Below are 19,473 nucleotides of genomic sequence, written 5' to 3' on the forward strand. Positions count from 1 at the left end.
AATCAACTCAATTCAAATGTTTTATAATCGTATTGGTTAGGTTTATTATTTAATAAATTTTAATTTTAAAATAATGATTAAAGTAAATTTTAATTTTTAGATAGGATGGGGAATGTTTGATTTAGCCGCAGCACGAGGCGGGCTTCTTGTCGTTTGGTCACCATACAACTTTATCTACTTTGGGAATGTTGATATTTATAAAATATTAATATTACTTTATTATAAAAGTATTTCTTTTTTTAATTTTCATATCATTTCCATTATAATTTTTAAATCAAATTAAAATATTATAAACTTTAGGATTAATCATGTTTTACTTGAAACAATTCAATATTGGATGACGGGGTGAAACTTTTTCTAAAATACATGTGAGTGAGAAACTTGTGTGGGTATGTGGAGATAGTTTTCACTCTTACAAATTATGAGTAGGTAACGTGAGCATATAGCAGGAGACTATTAAGAATGAGAAATAAAATTGGTATCGAAGGTGTGTATTCTCATTGATATTCATAACATTTAAATAGAATACAAGCTACCAACTAATATCTATGAATAAGAAAAATATAAACTAATTAAATATCAAAATAAAATAAAATATACTACTAATCAAAATCATAAAAGAAAGAATATTAAGATATAATATCTAAGAAACCATAATCAATATATTCTCCAAATATTATATCTCAGCACTCCACTCAAGTTGAAAAGTGTATGTCAATCACATCCAACTTGTCTTTACGAGTGTAGGTCAATAACACCCAGCTTGTCTTTACGAGTGTAGGTCAATAACACCCAGCTTGTCTTTACGAATGTAGGTCAATAACACCCAACTTGTCTCTTAGAAAATAAAGAGTGTAGGTCAATAACATTTTTGTCTTCCCAATAGTGAACATATTTGTCAAGTTAACTCTAAACAAGTATTTACTGACGATCTGGACACATTAATTTGCTTTTCAGACTTTCAAGAAATTCTTGAATTTCCAAGAAAGATGCAAAACAGAAAATAGACTGCCTTTGATTGGTTTGCATTTTTAGACTTCTCAAGATATTATTGAATTTCTCAAAAAGATGCAAAACTAAAAAATAGACCGCCTTTGATGCATCTCAGAACTTGAAGAGCTGCTTATTGATTTATGCATAAATGATTTACCCCAAGATTGATAATTTGTTTCATTTAATTTGATTAGAACAAGTGAATATCCTGACTGATTAGAGTGATGAATATAATAAGAATGTGTTAAATAAACATCTGAAGTTTTGAAGTTGGATAATAACACCAAAATCGGTGCTTTGGATCACTTGAGAGGTTGTGAAAGAAAATACGAACATCTTGAATATGCCACTTTTGAGCTTGATGAGAAATTTGAAGATGTTTATAACGTATTCTTGATATTAGATGATCGAGAACAGTTTGCCAACCACAGTTCTCGGTCTAGTAGAATGATTGAGATTCTAAAGTAATGACGATGGTTGGAAGCTGTTGAAAGCAGGAAGTTGTGATTGTTGTGATACTCGATTGAACTTCCCACGATGAAACTTATCACGATGGACGATCGGCGGCTGTAAAGGCTTCACTAATTGAGTTAGGGTTTGGCTTTGGCTCTGATACCAAACCCTAACTCAAGAGGAAATTTTGATATTTAAGAATAACAAGATCGGTGCTCTGACACCATGTTAATAATGAGAAATAGAATTGGAATACAAGCTACCAACTAATACCTACAAATAAAGAAAATATAAACTAATTAAATATTAAAAATAAAATATACTACAAATCAAATTATAAATGAAATAATATTAAGATATAATATCTAAGATATATTCCATGACTAATATATTATTCAAATATTATATCTCAACGGAGACATAGAGGAATATTGGGACAACCAGGTACCAAATTTTAGATGTAAGTTGTTACGAAACTAATATTTAAATCTAAATTAGAAAAATCAATTTTATAACTTCCCGTAAAAAAAAAAATTTAAAAATGAAAGTTCAGATACTAGATTGTTATTTGTACGTTTAAAGTGTCGATGTTGATAGATTTAAAAAATATATATATAAAAATATTAAATTAATAACAAATATTTGTATCTCTTTGAAGAAATTAAAATATTTATTATTGATATTATATTCTTTCCAATATTTTGTATTTTATTTTCTTATGTTTTAAAAAATTTTAAGGATTTAATTAAAATGATAATTCATAGAAATATAAATGAATATGTGAAACAAAAATTAAAAATCCTATTTAAAAGCTTTTTTTTAAATACAAAAATTGGATTTTTTTTTATTTATTATTTTTTGAAAATTAAGGTCTCAAGTGGTAACGGCTTTGTCGATAAGAATTAAATGTTCGTCCTCGGGAAGTCGCATAAGAAAATAACAATCATAAAAAAAAACCTCCACATTATTATTATTATTATTATTATTATTATTATTATTTTGAATAAAAAAGATTTATTTATTTATAATTAAAAAATATTTAAAAAATTAATTATTACTATCTATATTAACTCAATAATAAAAATTTGTTAAATGTTTCATGTGAATTTTTTTAAAGATTTTTTTTAAACAACATTTGAGCGAGAATAAATAATGTGATCATGTCACAGAGACTATTCGGAATTTTTCAGTGTTAAACTCGAATTTCAAACATATTTTTTCGAATAGGTTGGATTGGATCGATCGAATTTTTCAAACCATCCTAATTTTAACCTAAAAAAATGCTCAACGATACGTAAGCGTTAGTTGAACTATGTTCATATTGGTACATAAAAGATACTCGTTGAATCGTTAATGTTTCAAGGCGAACCATACGAAAAGTAATATTCGGCCAACTATTTTTTTGGCCTCATTATATAACCATTATTGATAGCATCTCTACATTATAGCCGTTGGGAAGAGATACATCAATAGTCAAATAGGGTGGGCTTAGTTGCTATAGAATTAGATATCAATTTGATATGTGAACCACTTGTTAACAAACCCTAGAATCTCAAAATCGATTCGATTTCTAATGCTAAGGATTAGGTTAGGCACGGAATTACTTTTAGCCTGTTACGTATCATCGTTAGTTTTATGATTTTGAAACAAGTCCGTTAGGGAGAGATCTAGGATCTTACAATCCACCTCACTTTGGGGTCCAACGTCCTCACTGGCACACTGTCCGGTGTCTAGCTCTAAGACTATTTGTAATAGCTTATGCACACCGCTAGAAAATATTGTCCACTTTAGCCCATTACATATCGCCGTCAGCTTCACAAAATGCATCTGTTAGAGAGTGATTTTCACACCCTTATAAGCAATGTTTCGTTCCCTCTCCAACTGACGTAGGATTCCACACAAATTCTCGACACAAAAAGCATATTCCTTGGTCCAATATTTGAATACTCCACAAGATACCATGATCAATTCAATTTGAATAGTTTTGACATACAATTCTACTCGTGAACTGCAAAATTCATGCTTCTTTCCAAAACTTAAAAGAATCACAAAAACTATACCGATTTATCGTAATATATTTTGTGCGGGATCATGATCTGATCTGATAAATAGAAAATCCTAAACATAGGACAAAAATAGTTCCCCTCAATGTCACTCGGTTCATATTATGCTTTTATTACCTTTCCGAGTTCGTATCCCGTTGGCGTGAGTGTGAAAACAAGACAATTTTAAATAGAAAAGACCATCCAATTGGAACCCATAACTAAATTTTATATTATTAATAACTCATATACTTTATTATTTACTTATATTTATGATACAACACCGTTCATCCTTTATTTCTCTTAGGTTACGTTACATGGCATTAGACATCAAATACCATAACTTTATATATAACATATATGTGATGGACCAATCAAATATATTTATCGTCGTCGCCACTGTCCATCACCACATTGCTCTGTCGGACAACCTTCCTTAGCAATATCATAGATTTGAACTCCAGTATCGTAAATGAGTCCAGGTCTCCAATCAGCAGGAAGCACATACTTAGCCCAAATCCACTTTCCATCGTATCCAGAAGTCACCACGAATCGCAACTGCAATGGCCCTTTCGGTAACGGTTTCTTAGTCTCCCACACAGCTCCATAGTTCCTACCCATATAATCCCAATTCGAATAACCAACCTGTCATATGTTCTCAACTCGTTAGTAACGATATGTTCGAGAGTAATCTTTTGAAATAGTAAAAATCACTCGACCTGAGCTATATCCATCCCGACAATTTCCGTTTGACCACCTTGGTAAAGCAATTTAATAGCTAAGTAACTTGGATATTGACTCCATTCTTCCACTCTAATCAACAAGTTTTGATTCTTGTATTCACAAGGAATCCTACAAAAACAGAAACCCCACTAAGAACAAACATCAAATTTGGATAAGATCATAAGATAAACCGCTTTTTAATTGGTCCACATCAAGGTGGGTGATTATATTAATCAATCAAAACGGTAGGTGTAACAAAACCCATCATTGAAAACCAAGACACCTTTTGAATTCCACGTCCACAACTCCATAACTCAGAAGCAATCCATCTTTCCCACTCACAGCCATTTCACCAAAAGCCTTTTGGCTAAGAACCAATCCGGTGTATGTGTTGTCATTTCGATCCGTCACGACAATTTTGGTCCCTTCTTTGGTGCAAATTTTTTCATTCTTGCAACGTACCTGCAAAAACAGAGCATTTCCGATCACGAACAAGCAAAACAGGGGAGGTGAAACAGGGGAGGTGGAAACAGGGGATTGTTTGGGAATGTTTACTTGAAAACAGGCGCCACAGCCAGCGCCGTACTTGTAAAGGGGAGGCATGATGGCGGAGAAGTAGCCATTTGCGAGCGCCGGTGTCAGATCGCCATAGCCACAGGCGCCTCTGTCTGCAAGAAATGAAACATACCCAGTTCGTTAATTGTGGAAATTTGATCTGGGTCGAGCTTGGATTTGTGTTTAAGAGCGGAAAATTGAAGAATTTAAAGCGTGGGGGATGGGAAATGTACATGCTCCGGCGGCCTCGTCCTGGTAGAAGGCGGCTTTGGCTTGATGAACACAGCGATCACAGGCGGTGGCGGCGGAGAGGAGGGAGAGGAAGAGAATGGGGAAGAAGAAAGGCATTTTTTTTGGAAGGATTTGGAGTGAGAGAGAAGTAAGGGGAGGGAGATGTTTTTATAGGTGCTTAATGCCAATGGTGGAATACAGGTAGAACAATGATAGATTTTTTGGATTTCTTAATTTTTTTCAATCAACTAATATATTAATCATAAAATTTATTAACCGAGTGAGATCTCACCTTGGTTTGGTTCGAGAGTGGAACGAAGAATTCTTTGTAAAGATGTGAAAACTTTTAAGGAGACTCGTTTTAAAAATCGTGAGATATGATACGAGTCAAAGCAAACAATATTTATTACAGACAGACTTGAGTTGTTACCATTAAAATTTGTTAATAGAAAAAAAAAATTAATAATTTAATATTGTTTATGAAAAGGAAATTGAATTGATGAGAGATTTCACATTGACATTTCTACGTCAAGATTGGAAGAGCGGACCCAATAGGGACTTAAAAGAAATGGATAAGAATAATGGGACTCAGTTGGAAATAGTTGTAAGTTGAAATTTCTATTCCTTTTATAACGTTCGGGAAAAGACCAATGTGTAACAACTCAAAGACACTATGTAAGAGTCTGAGTCCACTCGGTAGTAGATATTGTTCGCTTTAGTTCGTTACGTATCATCGTTAGCTTCACGATTTTAAAACCCTTCTTCTACATAGAAGTTTTCGCATGTTTTGTTTTTTTCTGTCTAATCGAGTTAGAATTTCATAGTGCAAATATATCTTTTACAATTTAATAAAAATTATTTAAAAAAAAATCAATCTAAACTATGATAAAGATTAATTTTAAGATTTATTGAAAGTAGATGAAGATGGATTGAAACGCGTGAAAGGAAGGAGATATTTTGAGGGTTGAATTTGAGTGGAGACTATATGGGCCGGCGGCAGTGGCGCACGCACCGACCCTATTTGGGCTGCGCACTAACAACTACAGCTGAGCGTGGCGCTTTTGGATGGGTTATATTATATAACCACTTGTCCTTTTGAACGCACTATACATGTAGGTAGGGCTTACTACTAGAATCAACTCAAAACCTCCCTTTTCGTGGGGGATGACTATGCACCAATATGTCCAAGTTTTCTATTTTTAACGTTAGATTAAGTTGTAATGGATAACGAAACATTTTTATTTTAAGAGAACGTTTTAAAATCTTGAGGCTGATAATGATATATAACAAACTAAAGTGGACAACATCTTATAGTGATGAGCTTGAATTGTTGTTATTTAATCTTTAACTAAATTTTTAGTTGATGATATATGTTTTATTTAATTAATAAGCTATTGTTTCATTAAAGTAACGTGTTTAGATTGTGGGATAGACGTGTTGCTACGGATTTGTAGTGATTATTGAAGAATATAGAGTCCATCGAACAAAATTGAAGAAATAAAGAGAATTAGAAGAAAAGGAAAACAACATAGTTTGGGCAACTTCTCGATGATATGCATCGTTTTTAATAAAAACACAAATTTACGTATCGTGAGACTTCAGAAGCAACTTTGAAGCTTAGAAATAAGATTTTTAATGTGAGATCCCACATAGGTCGGAGAGAGAAACAAAACATTCTTTATAAAAGCGTAGAAACTTCTTCTTATTCCATTATTTTTATGCCAATGATGTATGAAATACAAAATTAATAAATAATATATAAATGATTAGTGGGTATTTTATATGGAATTCATAGTGATAATTAAGAGAAAGAAGTAAAATATAAGAAAGAAAAATTAGGTGAAAGACAAATATTAATGTTCTCCACTACTTGAATTTTGATTGTTTTATTAATAATGATGAAGATTTTATATTCGATATTAAGGATGCTCTTGCTTTCTATGTGCTCAAACCCATATTTTCAAAAAATTTCTCTTACATTTTATATTCAATATTACTCGATGGTCGAGTAGCACATTCGAAATAATTGAGACCTAAAAAATGTGATTGTAACTCGATATAAATTATAGTCCGAACATTACCACATCATTACAGGTCTTAAATTTTTCTACTGTAAAATAAATTTAAAATATGTATGAAATATAAAGAGTAATATTGTTGGGTTTTAAAATATTTATGTTTGAAGTACAAAAAGTTGCAATTCTTTTCTTGTACTATAATGAATTTTGAATGTGTTCTTCAAGAGTAAATTTCCCTTCAAGAGTTTGCTTTAAGGATTGTTTAATATACTTTAAAAAGTTAAGAAGAGTACAATTTTCTAACTTCTAATTTGTTCATTTTCATTTCTTATTAATTTCATAGAACAAAAGGAAACCATGGGCTAGGTATGCCTTTTTCGTAATCAAAAGTTAGAATAATACAAAAATAATGATAAAATGAATCAAAACTAGATCGGAATAAAAATGATCATACCGATAAAATAACTAAGAAATGCTTAAAAAATTGAAAGTTGCTGCTTTTAATCCCTTTCTTGGGATCATTTGCTTTTCCTGTCATTTGAATTTTTTATTCTTGTTTTTATTCCCTTCGTTGGATCATGATTTTTTTTTTTTCACAGTATTAAGTTACGATCCACATAAGTTTTACAAACGGTTTTAAGTTACTATTGTAACGGCCTAGGCCCACCAATAGCATATATAAGTTACTATTGTAACAACTTCAAGCCTACCAATAGCAGATAGTGTACTCTTTAAACTTTCTCGTAAATATTGTCCTCTTTGGACTTTCTCTCTTAGGCTTGTCTTTCAGAGTTACACAGCGGAATGGTGCTCATCCAAATACTGTCCTCTTTCGATTTTCACCGAGCTTCTCCATTACTTAAGGAAAGGTTTCTACACCCTTATAAGGAGTGTTTTGATCTCCTCTCAAATTAACGTGGGATATCACAACTATCATCACACTAATGAACCACCCGAACCACCCGACACATACTTCAGTAAATTTCCATTTAAATTCATGTCAAAGGATCAAGATCCTACAAAGTGTGTATATTCAAAACATTTCATCATTTCATTATGGAATTCTATAGAATTCTTTATTAATACATAGATATTAAAAGCTTTCAATTGAACATAGTTCTTCATTTCCATGGCTTATCACCACATTGCCAAGGCGGGCAACTCTCTTTAGCAACGTCGTTGATTTGAACTCCAGTATCGTAAATACCTCCACTTTTCCAATCAGCAGGAAGCACTGATTTTGCCCAAACCCATTTTCCATCGTAGCCTGAAGTCACCACCATCCTCAATTGTAATGCTCCTTCAGGGATGTTGTTTGTTTCCCAAACAGCTCCATAATTTCTCTTCATATGGCTCCAACCTGAGGTACCCACTTCAGCTATGTCCACGGCTACCATGTCTGTTTGCCCACCTTGGTATAAGAATTTGATAGCTAGGTAATATGGGTTAGAACTTGGTTCTTCCACTTGGACTAACAAGTTCTTGTGTTTGTATTCACATGCCACCCTGCAAAAAGAGACGTTCTTTTGGGTTTCATTTCATATATTCGTGCGTTAAAAAATGATATCGGTTATATTAGAATATCATTTTGGTCCCGTACATAAGGTTTTATTAGGAGTATTCAAAAAATTTGATCAACCCAACCAAATCTGAACAATTTAAGTCGGATTATGAACTTATTTGAGTTGGGTTGAGTTCAAATATTAAGTTCGTTTATGGGTTCCCCTCAAACTAGACTCGGTTGAACCGAACCAACCTGATATTATGATTAATTTTAAAATATACATTTTTTTTACAAGTATTTATTTTATTTTTATTTAATTTCATAATAAATAAATGTTTTATGAACTAAACATTTAATTTTTATTAAAAACAAAAATTTAAATAAATGACCTGAACAACTCAAACCAGCCCAATGAAAAAATTTATTGTTGGGTTAGGTTAGGATTGTTGTTTGAAAAAATTTATTGTTGGGTTAGGTTAGGATTGTTGTTTGGGTCGAGTCTAAAAAAATGTCTCAATCCGACCTAACTCAACCTTGCACACCTGTAAGTTTCATCTCTATCAAATTTGCTAGAAATGACGTTATCGGGATGTATTTTCAAATTTTAGAAAGGGAATGTTTTTCTTTTGAAAAATCAACAAAAAGAAACTAACTACGAGAATTGTTTTTAAGATTTGTCGAAAAAATATGGATCAAAATATAATGAAACCTAAAGTATAAGAACTAAAATGATATTTTACGAGCATCGTCACCTCTTGTATTCAACATCAACAACGCCAAGATTGAGGAGGTCAGCACCTTTACCATTGAGAGCCATGGTAAAGAAAGCTCTTTTACTAAGAACAAGGTCTGTTGCATTGTCATTGTTTTGATCTGTCAACACCACTTTAGTCCCTAATGTGTTACAAAGCCTTCTATTTTTGCATCTCACCTATAAACAAAGCAAGCAAAAAAGGGTAAGCCCAGTTGCCTACTTGAATCCATGGCTTTAAACACAAAAGGTAATAATCACCTGATAGCAAGCGCCACAGCCAGCTCCTTGTCTGTAAAGGGAAGGCACAGCAGCTGCAAAGAAGCCATTAGAGAACTGCAAGGCCACGTTGCCATAACCACATGCTCCCCCATCTGTTCCAAATGGATAAACAAATTGATCATATTATGAAAATTGAGTTGCCCATTTAATTTGTCGAGCTGAAATCCTTGTTTAAATAGGGAATGAAAGAAGGAAGAGAAGGAGAATTCTATCCATTCATAGATTCGAGAATCGTGATTACTTTTGTCATCCCCATTTCCGACCCACTTTAATCCCTTTAAAGATAGAAAGAGATTTTTACTCATTAACTAAATAGGGTCGAGAACTGGAATTATTTTCCCGACCCTGCTTTTTAATCCCTTATAAAATATTGAACCGTAATATTGAAATTTGAATTTTAGAAATTAGGTTGAAATATTACTAATATTTTATATTTTATAAAAATTATTCCTTAAAAAATTATTTGAAAGGAATATAATTTAAGAAAATATATAAAAAAAATGGAAAAAAAAAAAAATCATCTCATAGAACTCAATTCCCATGAACTCTAGAACGTGAATCGCCACCTGATCCCGTAAAAATAAATAAAAAAATTTATAAGGATGAAAAAATGAAATAGAGGTAGAGATGAAGATAGAGAAGCTTTCTTGTCTCTACTCTACTTCGTTCTACGAATATCTGTACGTGCAATTATCCTAAGAACGAGAAAGAGTATAATAAAAAGGAAATATTTTACATGTAGTAGGAGAATCATAAAGATGGCTAGCCTTCGATTGATATACACAACGATCACAAGCGTTAGTAGAAGAGATGAATAAGAGGAAGAAAAAGCCAAGAAACCAAGCCATTTGGCTTAGGAAATTGTTTGATGGTTGTATGATGATGAGCGCAAAGAGTTATATAGGTGACTCAAAGAGTGGATATCAATTGGGGATTGACCTAATTTATGATCAAGAACCATTCAATAAACAGCTTTGTTTGGACTTGAGAGAGTAAGAATCCATCTCCTCGAGCCAGCTGATTAAGTAAAGTTTTGATCTTTAATGCACTTCCTCCTAACCTTCAATTTCAACCATAAATTAAATAATTGTCGATCGATTTCGCATGATAGACATGATAAAAGAAAAAATCACACAAAATAAAGTGTGACACTCGAGTAAAAAAGAGGTACATGAATGAATTGAGATTACGTCTGAATAAGAGCGATTTTGAAGATATGATAACTAAAACAGCTTAATCGATTAAGCCCATTGCTAAAAGATATTGTTTTCTTTAGGCATTCCCTTTCAGATATTTTCTCGAAAGCGCGTCTATTAAGGACAGATTTCCACATAAATTCTAGAGTTAATCGTATTTTGTTTTGAGCGAACGATCTGAGAATTTTCCTATGAAGCATGCGAGTGAGGGTAAAATATACTTAAATGGCCCGTATTGATCTATAAGATGACTATGTCGTAGAAAAATAATCGGTGTTGATTATAACTTTTTATTTTTTTCTTTTCGTTTTTTTATACAAAAAAGCAATGTGAAAGAAAGGAAGAACATAATAATTGATAATGTATGTTAGGCTGTCTTGTCGCAGTTTGACAATACAATGGTCTTTGTTTGTTTGTTATTATTAATAATTTTTTTGTTTGAACTCAGTCTTCATATTTTATTTTCTTTAATCAAATATTAAAAAATGAATAATTTCTTTTAGAATTTCCTTAAAAAATCTTATTATTTAAATATGATCCTCTCGTGATAAATGTATTTTCATATTTTATTTCAAGAAATCGTTATCAAACACAATGAACTTTATTTTAGTGTAAAAATTCAAGTCGTTTGTGTCTTTTTTAGCTCGTTATGTATCGCTGTTAAACAATGAATTTTATCAAAATAGAACAGATATTGTCTAGGAGATTTCCACACCTTTGTAAATCTGTAGAAGGAATGTTTCGTCCCCCTCTACAACCGAGGTAAGATCTCACACAAACGAACTTTTCGTAATAACTTTACGACCACAACGTTGAAAAGATTCATTCACGCAATATTAATATTTTATTTTATTTCATTTTGTAATAGAACTCAACTGAATTCTTACGATCCTCATTACACAAATAATAAACACCTTTTTTTTTTTGTTTTTTTTTTGGGGAAATTAAGGAATAATACACACATTTATATGTAACTAAGCTCTGATGTTTATAAAGTTGCTTCATTTCCATGGCTCCTCACCACACCGCCAAGGATTGCAATATTCAGAAGCAATATCCTTGATTTGAATTCCAGTATCGTAAATTTCTCCATTTTTCCAACCAGCAGGCAGTGCATAATCTATCACAATCCCCCTCCCATTGTTATACCCCGAAACTACGATCACCACTAGCTTAATGGCCCCTCCAGGCACATTATTGGTCTCCCAAATTGGTCCATAGTTCCTTCTCATGTACCGCCCCTCGCCCGAGCCATCCTACACCAAATTTAACCATTTGAAAAGTTGTAACAACTCAACCCCGCCACTAACAGATATTGTCTGCTTTGGCTCGTTATGTATCGCCCTCAACCTCACAGTTTTAAAATGTGTCTGCTAGTAAGAGGTTTTTACACTTTTAAAAGCAATGCTTCGTTCCTCTCTCTAACTGGTGTGGGATCTCACAATCAACCCCCTTGGGGACCAGCGTTTTCGCTAGCACACCGCCCGGTGTCTGACTCTGATATCATTTGTAACAATCCAAGTCTACTGCTAACAAATATTGTCGTCATTGGACTATCTTGTTGGGCTTACCCTCAAGGTCTTAAAACACGTTTATTAGGAGAGGTTTCCACACCCTTAGAAGGAATGCTTTGTTGTGGGATTTCATAACCCACCCCTCTTGGGGGCAGCATCCTCGCTGGCATACTACTTAGTGTCTGGTTTTGATACCATTTGGGCTACCATTTGTAAGAGCCCAAGCCCACTATTAGCAGACTCTTTGGAATTTCCCTTTTAAAACGTGTATGCCAGGAAGAGGTTTCTACACCCTTGTAAGGAATGTTCCGTTCCCCTCTTCAACCAATGTGAGACTTCAGAAAAGTAGTTCTAAACAAGAATGGTCACGAGAGTTCTTTTTTGAGCTAACCTGAGCTGCTATATAGACGGCGGTTATGTCGGTTTGGCCGCCTTGGTAGAGGAGTTTAATAGCCAAATAGTATGGTTTGTGGCTCCATTCTACCACTTGTATTGATAAATTTTTGTTGTATTCACAAGGTATCCTGCAACGAGGGGATGCCAAAAAAATGAGTCCCTTTTGATGATATTATATGTCAAGTAGTATAAGTGTGGTTTTTTACCTCTTGTATTCCATATCAACAATTCCAGTTTTCAAAAGTTGTTGGGCTTTGCCTTTTAAAGCCATAGCAGAAAAAGCTTTTTTACTAAGAACAAAATCTGTTCTATTATCTGAATTCTTATCTGTTAAAGTTACTTTAGTCCCCATTGTGTTGCATAGTGTTGCATTCTTGCATCTTACCTGCAATAATAATGCTCATGGTCAATAATATTTTTGAGAAGCAAGTGAAGTAGAAGCAAATTTGTTAAGTAGACGAAGGGTTTGTTTCGATTGCTCGTGAAACAAGTGTTTTCAAATGTCAATTTACTAAAAGAAACGACTATAAAACTGTGAGATCCCACGTCGGTTGGGGAGGAAAACGAAACACTCTTTATAAGGGTGTGAAAACTTCTCCCCTAGCAGACAGTTTTAAAAACCTTGAGTGGAAGCGTGGAAGAGAAAGCCCAAAGAGAACAATATCTGCTGGTGGTGGGCTTGAGCTGTTATAAATGGTATCAGAGTCGAATACTGGGCGATGTGCCAGCGAGGAGGCTGAGCCTCGAAGGAGGGTGGACATGAGGCGATGTGCCAGCAAAGACGCTGGCCCCAAAGGGAGTGGATTGGGGAGTTTAACATCGATTGGAGAAAGAAACGAGTGCCAGCGATGACGCTGGACTCCGAAGGGCAGACTGTGAGATCCCACATTGGTTGAGGAGGAGAACGAGGGTGTTGAAACTTTTCCCTAGCAGACACGTTCAAAAATCTTGAGGGAAAGACAGAAAGGAAAAACCACACCTTCAAAACCCTTGAGGGAAAGAAAGAAAGAAAAAACCCAAAAAATACAATATCTACTAATGGTAGACAAACATTATGATCGGATGGTCTTGATGGGCGTTGTTGATGATGAAGTGGCCATGGGCGGCAACAACAATCCTCTAGAAGTGAGAATATTTTTTAAAATTTCACTCAAAAACATATTTTCTAAAATTTGGATTAAAGGGTTTCTCATATGGTTAAACACACTCACTTCCACCTCAAGGGCTTAGGTCTATTGACAAGGTCGAGGACGGCAGCTTGAGAGGACACATAATAGGAATCAGGCTAGTCCTCGAAAATGATTGTTCCTTTATCATTGGGGTTTAAAATTTTCCTCACTAAGACTTACTTTCACTCATAGGATCCGAGCAGTCTAGGAGGATCACCTCAGCCTTTGAATCTACGCTTATTTTTAACTCCTTAAAGCGATTGTGCCCATTTTTAAACTTATTTCTCAAACTCATTTTGAGCGGTTGCAAATTTTATAAAAATGTGTTTTTTCTTTCAAACTTAAACCCTTCAAGAAGCAATCCAAACACATACAAATCAAAGCTAAATATGCATAATATACCTGATAACATGCACCACAACCCATCCCTTCTCGAAAAAGAGAAGGCACAGCAGCTGCAAAGTAGCCTTGGGACATCTCCAACCCCAAATTTCCATACCCACAAGCGCCTCCATCTATATCAACTCAATCACAACCAATAAACTATTTGATATCTATGATTCATTTTGGATTCAATCATTCAAAAAGTAAATAGAAAAAGACATTTTTTTACATGAAGTGGGCGCATCCTCGTAGTAATGAGCAGCCTTGGATTGAAAAATACAGCGATCACAAGCATTAGCAAAAGATGCAATAAAGAGAAGAAGAACAGTGAAAAACCAACCCATCTTTGCTCTTATTTTGGAAAAAGAAGTGTGGGAAACGATGCTTATATAGATGGTCAAATAATAGAACCAAGAATATCAATGGATTACTACTAGTAGGAAGCCAAATCGAATTTGAATTGATTACGATCTTTGGCACGCAGCATTTGAATTGCTTTGGAAGACAAGGAAAAAAAAAAAAAATCAATAATAAAAAAAAAATCAATCCCATTAGTATACCGCAATACATATCATATCAATTTGAACATAATTCCGTGGATAAAGACACAAATTATTATTTTAAAAGGTAATGGTTTAATCGGGATGAGATTTCATTTTATTGTTCTAAATCCATGTCCATTGAATAAAACCCATGGATTACATATGGGTTTTAAAAATTAAGATTTATGAACTTTACCAAACATGGACATGGGTTTTGAAAAGTCTACAAGAAATTGAACCATTTTGGGATGATACGATGAGCTTGAGAATGTGATGTGTCATGATTCTTAATAAATAAATAAATAAATAAAGTTGATTGATTTAATTTTTTTTTTTTTTTTTTTTTTTTTTGTAAATTAATAAAACTACAACTCTACATTATCTTAAAAATACCTTTAAACTTTAAAAAAAATAATGAAAATGTCCTTAATTTTGGATCAAAACGGTTAACAGTTTATTTCAAAAATATCGTTTTTTTTTATTTTGAAAATGTTTAAAAAATATTTTAAATTTTTTTAAAAAAACTTCAAAAACACTTTTAAATTTTTAAAAAACATATTTCAATGTTAAAGAATAAATTAAACAAGAAGACTATTAATTAAAAAAAAAAAAAAAAAAAAAAAAAAAAAAAAAAAAAGCAAAAGAATAAAATAAGAGACCATAGTATTGACTTAGGTCAAACCACGGCTCCCATAGGTAATTTAGTATTATTATTATATTAGCCTAAAACATGATCTAATCTTCTTTCTTCTTTTAATTTAATAACTTATGGTCCAATTTGGATCAAATTTGGATCATGAATCTTTTTAACTCACGAACACTTTTGGTACATTCTCTACTTCGATTCATGTACCTATTGAATTCATTTGTTCATCTCTCCGTAGTTCATATATGAACATTAGTATTGTTATGCTTAAATAAAAGTTTGTTTAGTTTTGTTATGAAACGTGGAATGGTTGACATTTTGTATTTGTCAGCAGGCAATTGAGAGAAATTTTATAAATGAGACTTTACAATGTGAGAGTGTGAGAGATACACTCGTAAACGCTTTTGGTTATAGTAATTAGCTACCACCTGTGGATGTAGAAGAATTTATTCTTTTCGAACCACATAAATCTCTGTCTTTTTATTTGTTTATGTTTGTACGTGAGTACGATTGATCTTGTCTGCGCTTCTGTCTATGTTCAAATTATTACATGAATATCAAATTATTACATGAATAATTTTGAATATGGATGGTTTTAAGCAAGTGGTAAAGTAGAGAGGTGGCTGTTTTGTTTGATATGTGGTGTTCAAATCAAATCAACTCGCCCTAGAACTTTTAGTTAATCCATTGACTCTAGAAGACGGATTGTTACTTCAAACATCAAACACCAAAACATAGTTCCATATTTGGAGTGTTTTATGATCAATGATTCTCACACACTCTAATCCAATCTCAAAATCATCACTTTTCAAAACCCATCTACGCAAAAAGCAAGCCTTATTTGTGTTTAATTAGGCAATTCCCCACTATACTTATCCACTCCTTGAGCTTCCTATATAACACTCATCCTCCTCCATCATCATCAAACAACCATTACACAATTTCCTTTGCAAAATGGCTTGGTTTCTTGGCTCTCTCTTTCTAGTTTTCATATCTTCTGCTACCGCTTGTGATCGTTGTGTTTTTCAATCTAAAGCTAGTCATCTTTATGAATCACCCACTACATGTAAAGGATTTCTCATTTTTATTTTACCTTTTCCCTTTTCTATATGAAAAATCCTTCGATTCAGCGTCTTTTTGCAGTTTACTCAGTCGTCCAACCACAGTTTATACTTTTTGTGAGATTCTACATCAATTGGAGAGGAGAACCAAGCATTCTTTGTAAGGGTGTGGAAACCTCTTCCTAGTAGACGCGTTTTAAAAACCTTGAGGGGAAGCCTATAAGATAAAACTGTGAGAATCCCACCTTAGTTGGGGAGGAGAACAAAACACTCTTTGTAAGAGTGTGAAAACCTTTCCCTAGCCGACGCGTTTTAAAGCCTTGAGAGGAACCCCGAAAGGGAAATCACAAAGAAGACAATATCTGCTAGTGGTGGACTTGGACTGTTACAAATGATATAAGAGCCAAACACCGGATAATGTGCTAGTGAGGAGGCTGAGGCTATTCCCCAAAGGGGGTAACACGAGGCGGTATGTCAGTAAGGACGCTAGGCCCCGAAGGGAGTGGATTTAGTGGGGGTCCCACATCAATTGGAGAAAGGAATAAGTGCCAGCGAAGACGCTGGCCCCCAAGGGAGTAGATTGAGAGAATCCCACGTAGGTTGGAGAGGAGAATAAACTACCCAAAAAGAACAATATGGCTGGGGTTTTAGGCCATTATACTCTTTTTTTTTTTTTCATTGTTAGAAAAAGATGGTGCAGCCCACGATGCACATACGTGGTAGCTTGCGACTAACATGGTCAAAATATAATTTTTGTACTATTGGATTGACACAGATGGGGGAGCATGTGGTTATGGAAACTTGGCGTTGCAGTTCTCCAATGGCTTCTTTGCAGCTGCTGTGCCTTCTCTCTATAAACAAGGAGCTGGTTGTGGTGCTTGCTATCAAGTATACATCCACTGTTCTTCCCTTCGCAAACATATTTTCATATTGGAAACATGGTAATAATAGTCTTGTGTTTTCACTATATATATTTGTAGGTAAGGTGCAAAAATAGAAGGCTTTGCAACACGGTAGGAACCAAGGTGGTACTGACAGATCAAAATAATGACAATGCAACGGACCTTGTTCTTAGTCAAAGAGCTTTCTTTACCATGGCTCTCAATGGTAAAGGCGCGGATCTTTTGAATCTTGGCGTGGTTGATGTTGAATATAAGAGGTGAGCTTTTAGGCTAAATCACACAAAAAATACTTCTCCACTTTTCTCTTTCTTTTAAAACGTCATTTAGAGTCATTTAGAATGGGACCGAGATATGTATGTGTGTAACGGCCGAAGCCCACCGCTAGCAGATATTATCCTCTTTGGACTTTCTCTCTCGGGCTTTCCCTCAAAATTTTAAAATGGCTAGGGAGAGGTTTCCTCACCCTTATAAAGTGTGTTTCATTCTACTCCCACACCCCAATACACTTATAAAGAGTGTTTTGTTCTCCTCCCAACAGATATGGATTCTCATAATCCACCCCCTTCGGGGCCCACCGTTCTCGTTGGCACTCATTCCTTTCTCCAATCGATGTGGGACTCTGTGAGATCCCACATCGGTTGGGGAAAATGAAATGTGAGATCCCACATCGGTTGGGGAAAACGAAACACCCTTTATAAGGGTGTGAAAACTTTTCACTAGCAGACGCATTTTAAAAACCTTGAGGGAAAGCCCGAGAGAGAAAGTCCAAAGAGGACAATATCTGCTAGTGGTGGGCCTAGACCGCTACAAACTACCAAATTCACCTCCCTTTGAGACTCAACGTCCTTATTGGCTATATTGCCTCATGTCCACCCTCCTTTGGAGCTTAGCCTCCTCGCTGGCACATCACCCGTTGGCTGGCTCTGATACCATTTCAACAGCCCAAACCCCCCAACAGATATTGTACTTTTTGGAGTTTCCTTCAAGATTTTTAAAACACGTCTAATAGGAAGATGTTTCCACGTGCTTATAAAGAATATTTCATTTTCATACCGAATGTGGGATTTGACACTATGAAACATTGCTGTTATATATTTTGGCAGGGTTCCATGTGAATATCCAGGTAGAAATTTGTTGGTGCGAGTGGAAGAATCAAGCTACAATCCATTCAAGCTGGCTATTAAGTTCTTCTACCAAGGTGGCCAAACAGACATGATTGCTGTGGACGTAGCTCAAGTTGGAACCTCTGATTGGAGCCATATGAAGAGAAGCTATGGCGCTGTTTGGGAGACAGACAACGTTCCCGAGGGCGCACTGCAGTTGAGAATGGTGGTTACTTCAGGATATGATGGGAAATGGGTTTGGGCGAAGTCTGTGCTTCCTGCTAATTGGGGTGTCGGGGCCATCTTCAACACTGGTGTTCAAATCAACGACATTGCCAAAGAGAGTTGCCCTCCATGGCAATGTGGTGATGGCCAATGGAAATAAGCAAAACCTCATGAATACTTGTAATATAAACCATGAGAAAAATATCTCATCTATCCAATCATAAGGAATTCAGTAGAATTCTATGATTATTAAATAAATAATGAAATAATTTTAATATGGAACGTGTTTGATTCTCTTTTATCCTTTCTCCCGTCCAATAGTAAACTATTTGTGAGATCTTATATCGGTTCGAGAGAAGAACGAAATATTCTTAATAAAAGTGCAAAAACTTCACCCTAGTAAACACGTTTTAAAACTGCGAGGCTGATAGCGATACATAACGAGCTAAAGTGGACAATATATGTTAACGATAAACTTGAGCTGTTGTAAATGGTATCAGAGTTAGGCATCGAGCGGTGTGCTAGTGAGGATGCTGGCCCCAAAGGGGTGGATTGTGAGATCTCACATCGATTTGAGAGGAGAACAAAACATTCCTTACATGGATGTGGAAACCTCTTCCTAATATACACATTTTAAAATCGTGAAATTGACGGCGATACGTAATAGGTCAAAACAGACAATATCGGTAAGCGGTGGGCTTGAGCTTGGGATGTTTCAAATGATATGAAAGAGACACTAGGAGGTGTGCTAATGAGGACGTTGGGCCCCCAAGGAGAGTGGAT

The 19,473-nt window shown here is 34.6% G+C and overlaps 4 protein-coding genes across 4 annotated transcripts; 1 reads left to right on the plus strand and 3 right to left on the minus strand.

Annotated features, from left to right (window-relative positions):
* Positions 1-3,710: 3,710 nt before the first annotated feature.
* Positions 3,711-5,149, minus strand: LOC111455266 (expansin-like A3). The gene is made up of 5 exons (XM_023096866.1): positions 5,000-5,149; positions 4,767-4,879; positions 4,495-4,673; positions 4,208-4,340; positions 3,711-4,133 (listed from the first exon to the last, which is right to left on the minus strand). Exons 1-5 carry the CDS (start codon positions 5,112-5,114, stop codon positions 3,873-3,875), a joined length of 801 nt encoding a protein of 266 aa, XP_022952634.1. The 5' UTR covers positions 5,115-5,149; the 3' UTR covers positions 3,711-3,872.
* Positions 5,150-8,009: 2,860 nt separating this feature from the next.
* On the minus strand, positions 8,010-10,409 carry LOC111455269 (expansin-like A3). The gene is made up of 4 exons (XM_023096869.1): positions 10,289-10,409; positions 9,532-9,644; positions 9,272-9,450; positions 8,010-8,521 (listed from the first exon to the last, which is right to left on the minus strand). The coding sequence occupies exons 1-4, from the start codon at positions 10,398-10,400 to the stop codon at positions 8,137-8,139; spliced, it is 789 nt and encodes a 262-aa protein (XP_022952637.1). The 5' UTR covers positions 10,401-10,409; the 3' UTR covers positions 8,010-8,136.
* Positions 10,410-11,573: 1,164 nt separating this feature from the next.
* LOC111455267 (expansin-like A2) lies at positions 11,574-14,555 on the minus strand. Its single transcript, XM_023096867.1, has 5 exons — positions 14,441-14,555; positions 14,230-14,342; positions 12,865-13,043; positions 12,654-12,786; positions 11,574-12,004 (listed from the first exon to the last, which is right to left on the minus strand). The coding sequence occupies exons 1-5, from the start codon at positions 14,553-14,555 to the stop codon at positions 11,750-11,752; spliced, it is 795 nt and encodes a 264-aa protein (XP_022952635.1). The 3' UTR covers positions 11,574-11,749.
* Positions 14,556-16,335: 1,780 nt separating this feature from the next.
* LOC111455268 (expansin-like A2) lies at positions 16,336-18,883 on the plus strand. The gene is made up of 4 exons (XM_023096868.1): positions 16,336-16,465; positions 17,236-17,348; positions 17,441-17,619; positions 18,466-18,883. The coding sequence occupies exons 1-4, from the start codon at positions 16,354-16,356 to the stop codon at positions 18,848-18,850; spliced, it is 789 nt and encodes a 262-aa protein (XP_022952636.1). The 5' UTR covers positions 16,336-16,353; the 3' UTR covers positions 18,851-18,883.
* The last annotated feature ends 590 nt before the right edge of the window (positions 18,884-19,473 follow it).

Source organism: Cucurbita moschata, unplaced genomic scaffold (assembly GCF_002738365.1).
Source record: "Cucurbita moschata cultivar Rifu unplaced genomic scaffold, Cmos_1.0 Cmo_Scf00017, whole genome shotgun sequence".
Classification (NCBI taxonomy): Eukaryota; Viridiplantae; Streptophyta; class Magnoliopsida; order Cucurbitales; family Cucurbitaceae; genus Cucurbita; species Cucurbita moschata.

Excerpts from the sequence above, each read along its gene's own strand:
- LOC111455266 (XM_023096866.1), bottom strand. The coding sequence starts at position 5,114 with ATGCCTTTCTTCTTCCCCATTCTCTTCCTCTCCCTCCTCTCCGCCGCC. Across the intron at positions 4,880-4,999 it reads GGACGAGGCCGCCGGAGCAT|ACAGAGGCGCCTGTGGCTAT; the intron begins GTACATTTCCCA and ends CATTTCTTGCAG. Across the intron at positions 4,341-4,494 it reads GTGGACGTGGAATTCAAAAG|GATTCCTTGTGAATACAAGA; the intron begins GTGTCTTGGTTT and ends CTGTTTTTGTAG.
- LOC111455269 (XM_023096869.1), bottom strand. The coding sequence starts at position 10,400 with ATGGCTTGGTTTCTTGGCTTTTTCTTCCTCTTATTCATCTCTTCTACT. Across the intron at positions 9,645-10,288 it reads TTATGATTCTCCTACTACAT|ATGGGGGAGCATGTGGTTAT; the intron begins GTAAAATATTTC and ends CATTTGGAACAG. Across the intron at positions 8,522-9,271 it reads GTTGATGTTGAATACAAGAG|GGTGGCATGTGAATACAAAC; the intron begins GTGACGATGCTC and ends CTCTTTTTGCAG.
- LOC111455267 (XM_023096867.1), bottom strand. The coding sequence starts at position 14,555 with ATGGGTTGGTTTTTCACTGTTCTTCTTCTCTTTATTGCATCTTTTGCT. Across the intron at positions 14,343-14,440 it reads CGAGGATGCGCCCACTTCAT|ATGGAGGCGCTTGTGGGTAT; the intron begins GTAAAAAAATGT and ends GAGTTGATATAG. Across the intron at positions 12,005-12,653 it reads CCGTCTATATAGCAGCTCAG|GATGGCTCGGGCGAGGGGCG; the intron begins GTTAGCTCAAAA and ends AATTTGGTGTAG.
- LOC111455268 (XM_023096868.1), top strand. The coding sequence starts at position 16,354 with ATGGCTTGGTTTCTTGGCTCTCTCTTTCTAGTTTTCATATCTTCTGCT. Across the intron at positions 16,466-17,235 it reads TTATGAATCACCCACTACAT|ATGGGGGAGCATGTGGTTAT; the intron begins GTAAAGGATTTC and ends GGATTGACACAG. Across the intron at positions 17,620-18,465 it reads GTTGATGTTGAATATAAGAG|GGTTCCATGTGAATATCCAG; the intron begins GTGAGCTTTTAG and ends ATATTTTGGCAG.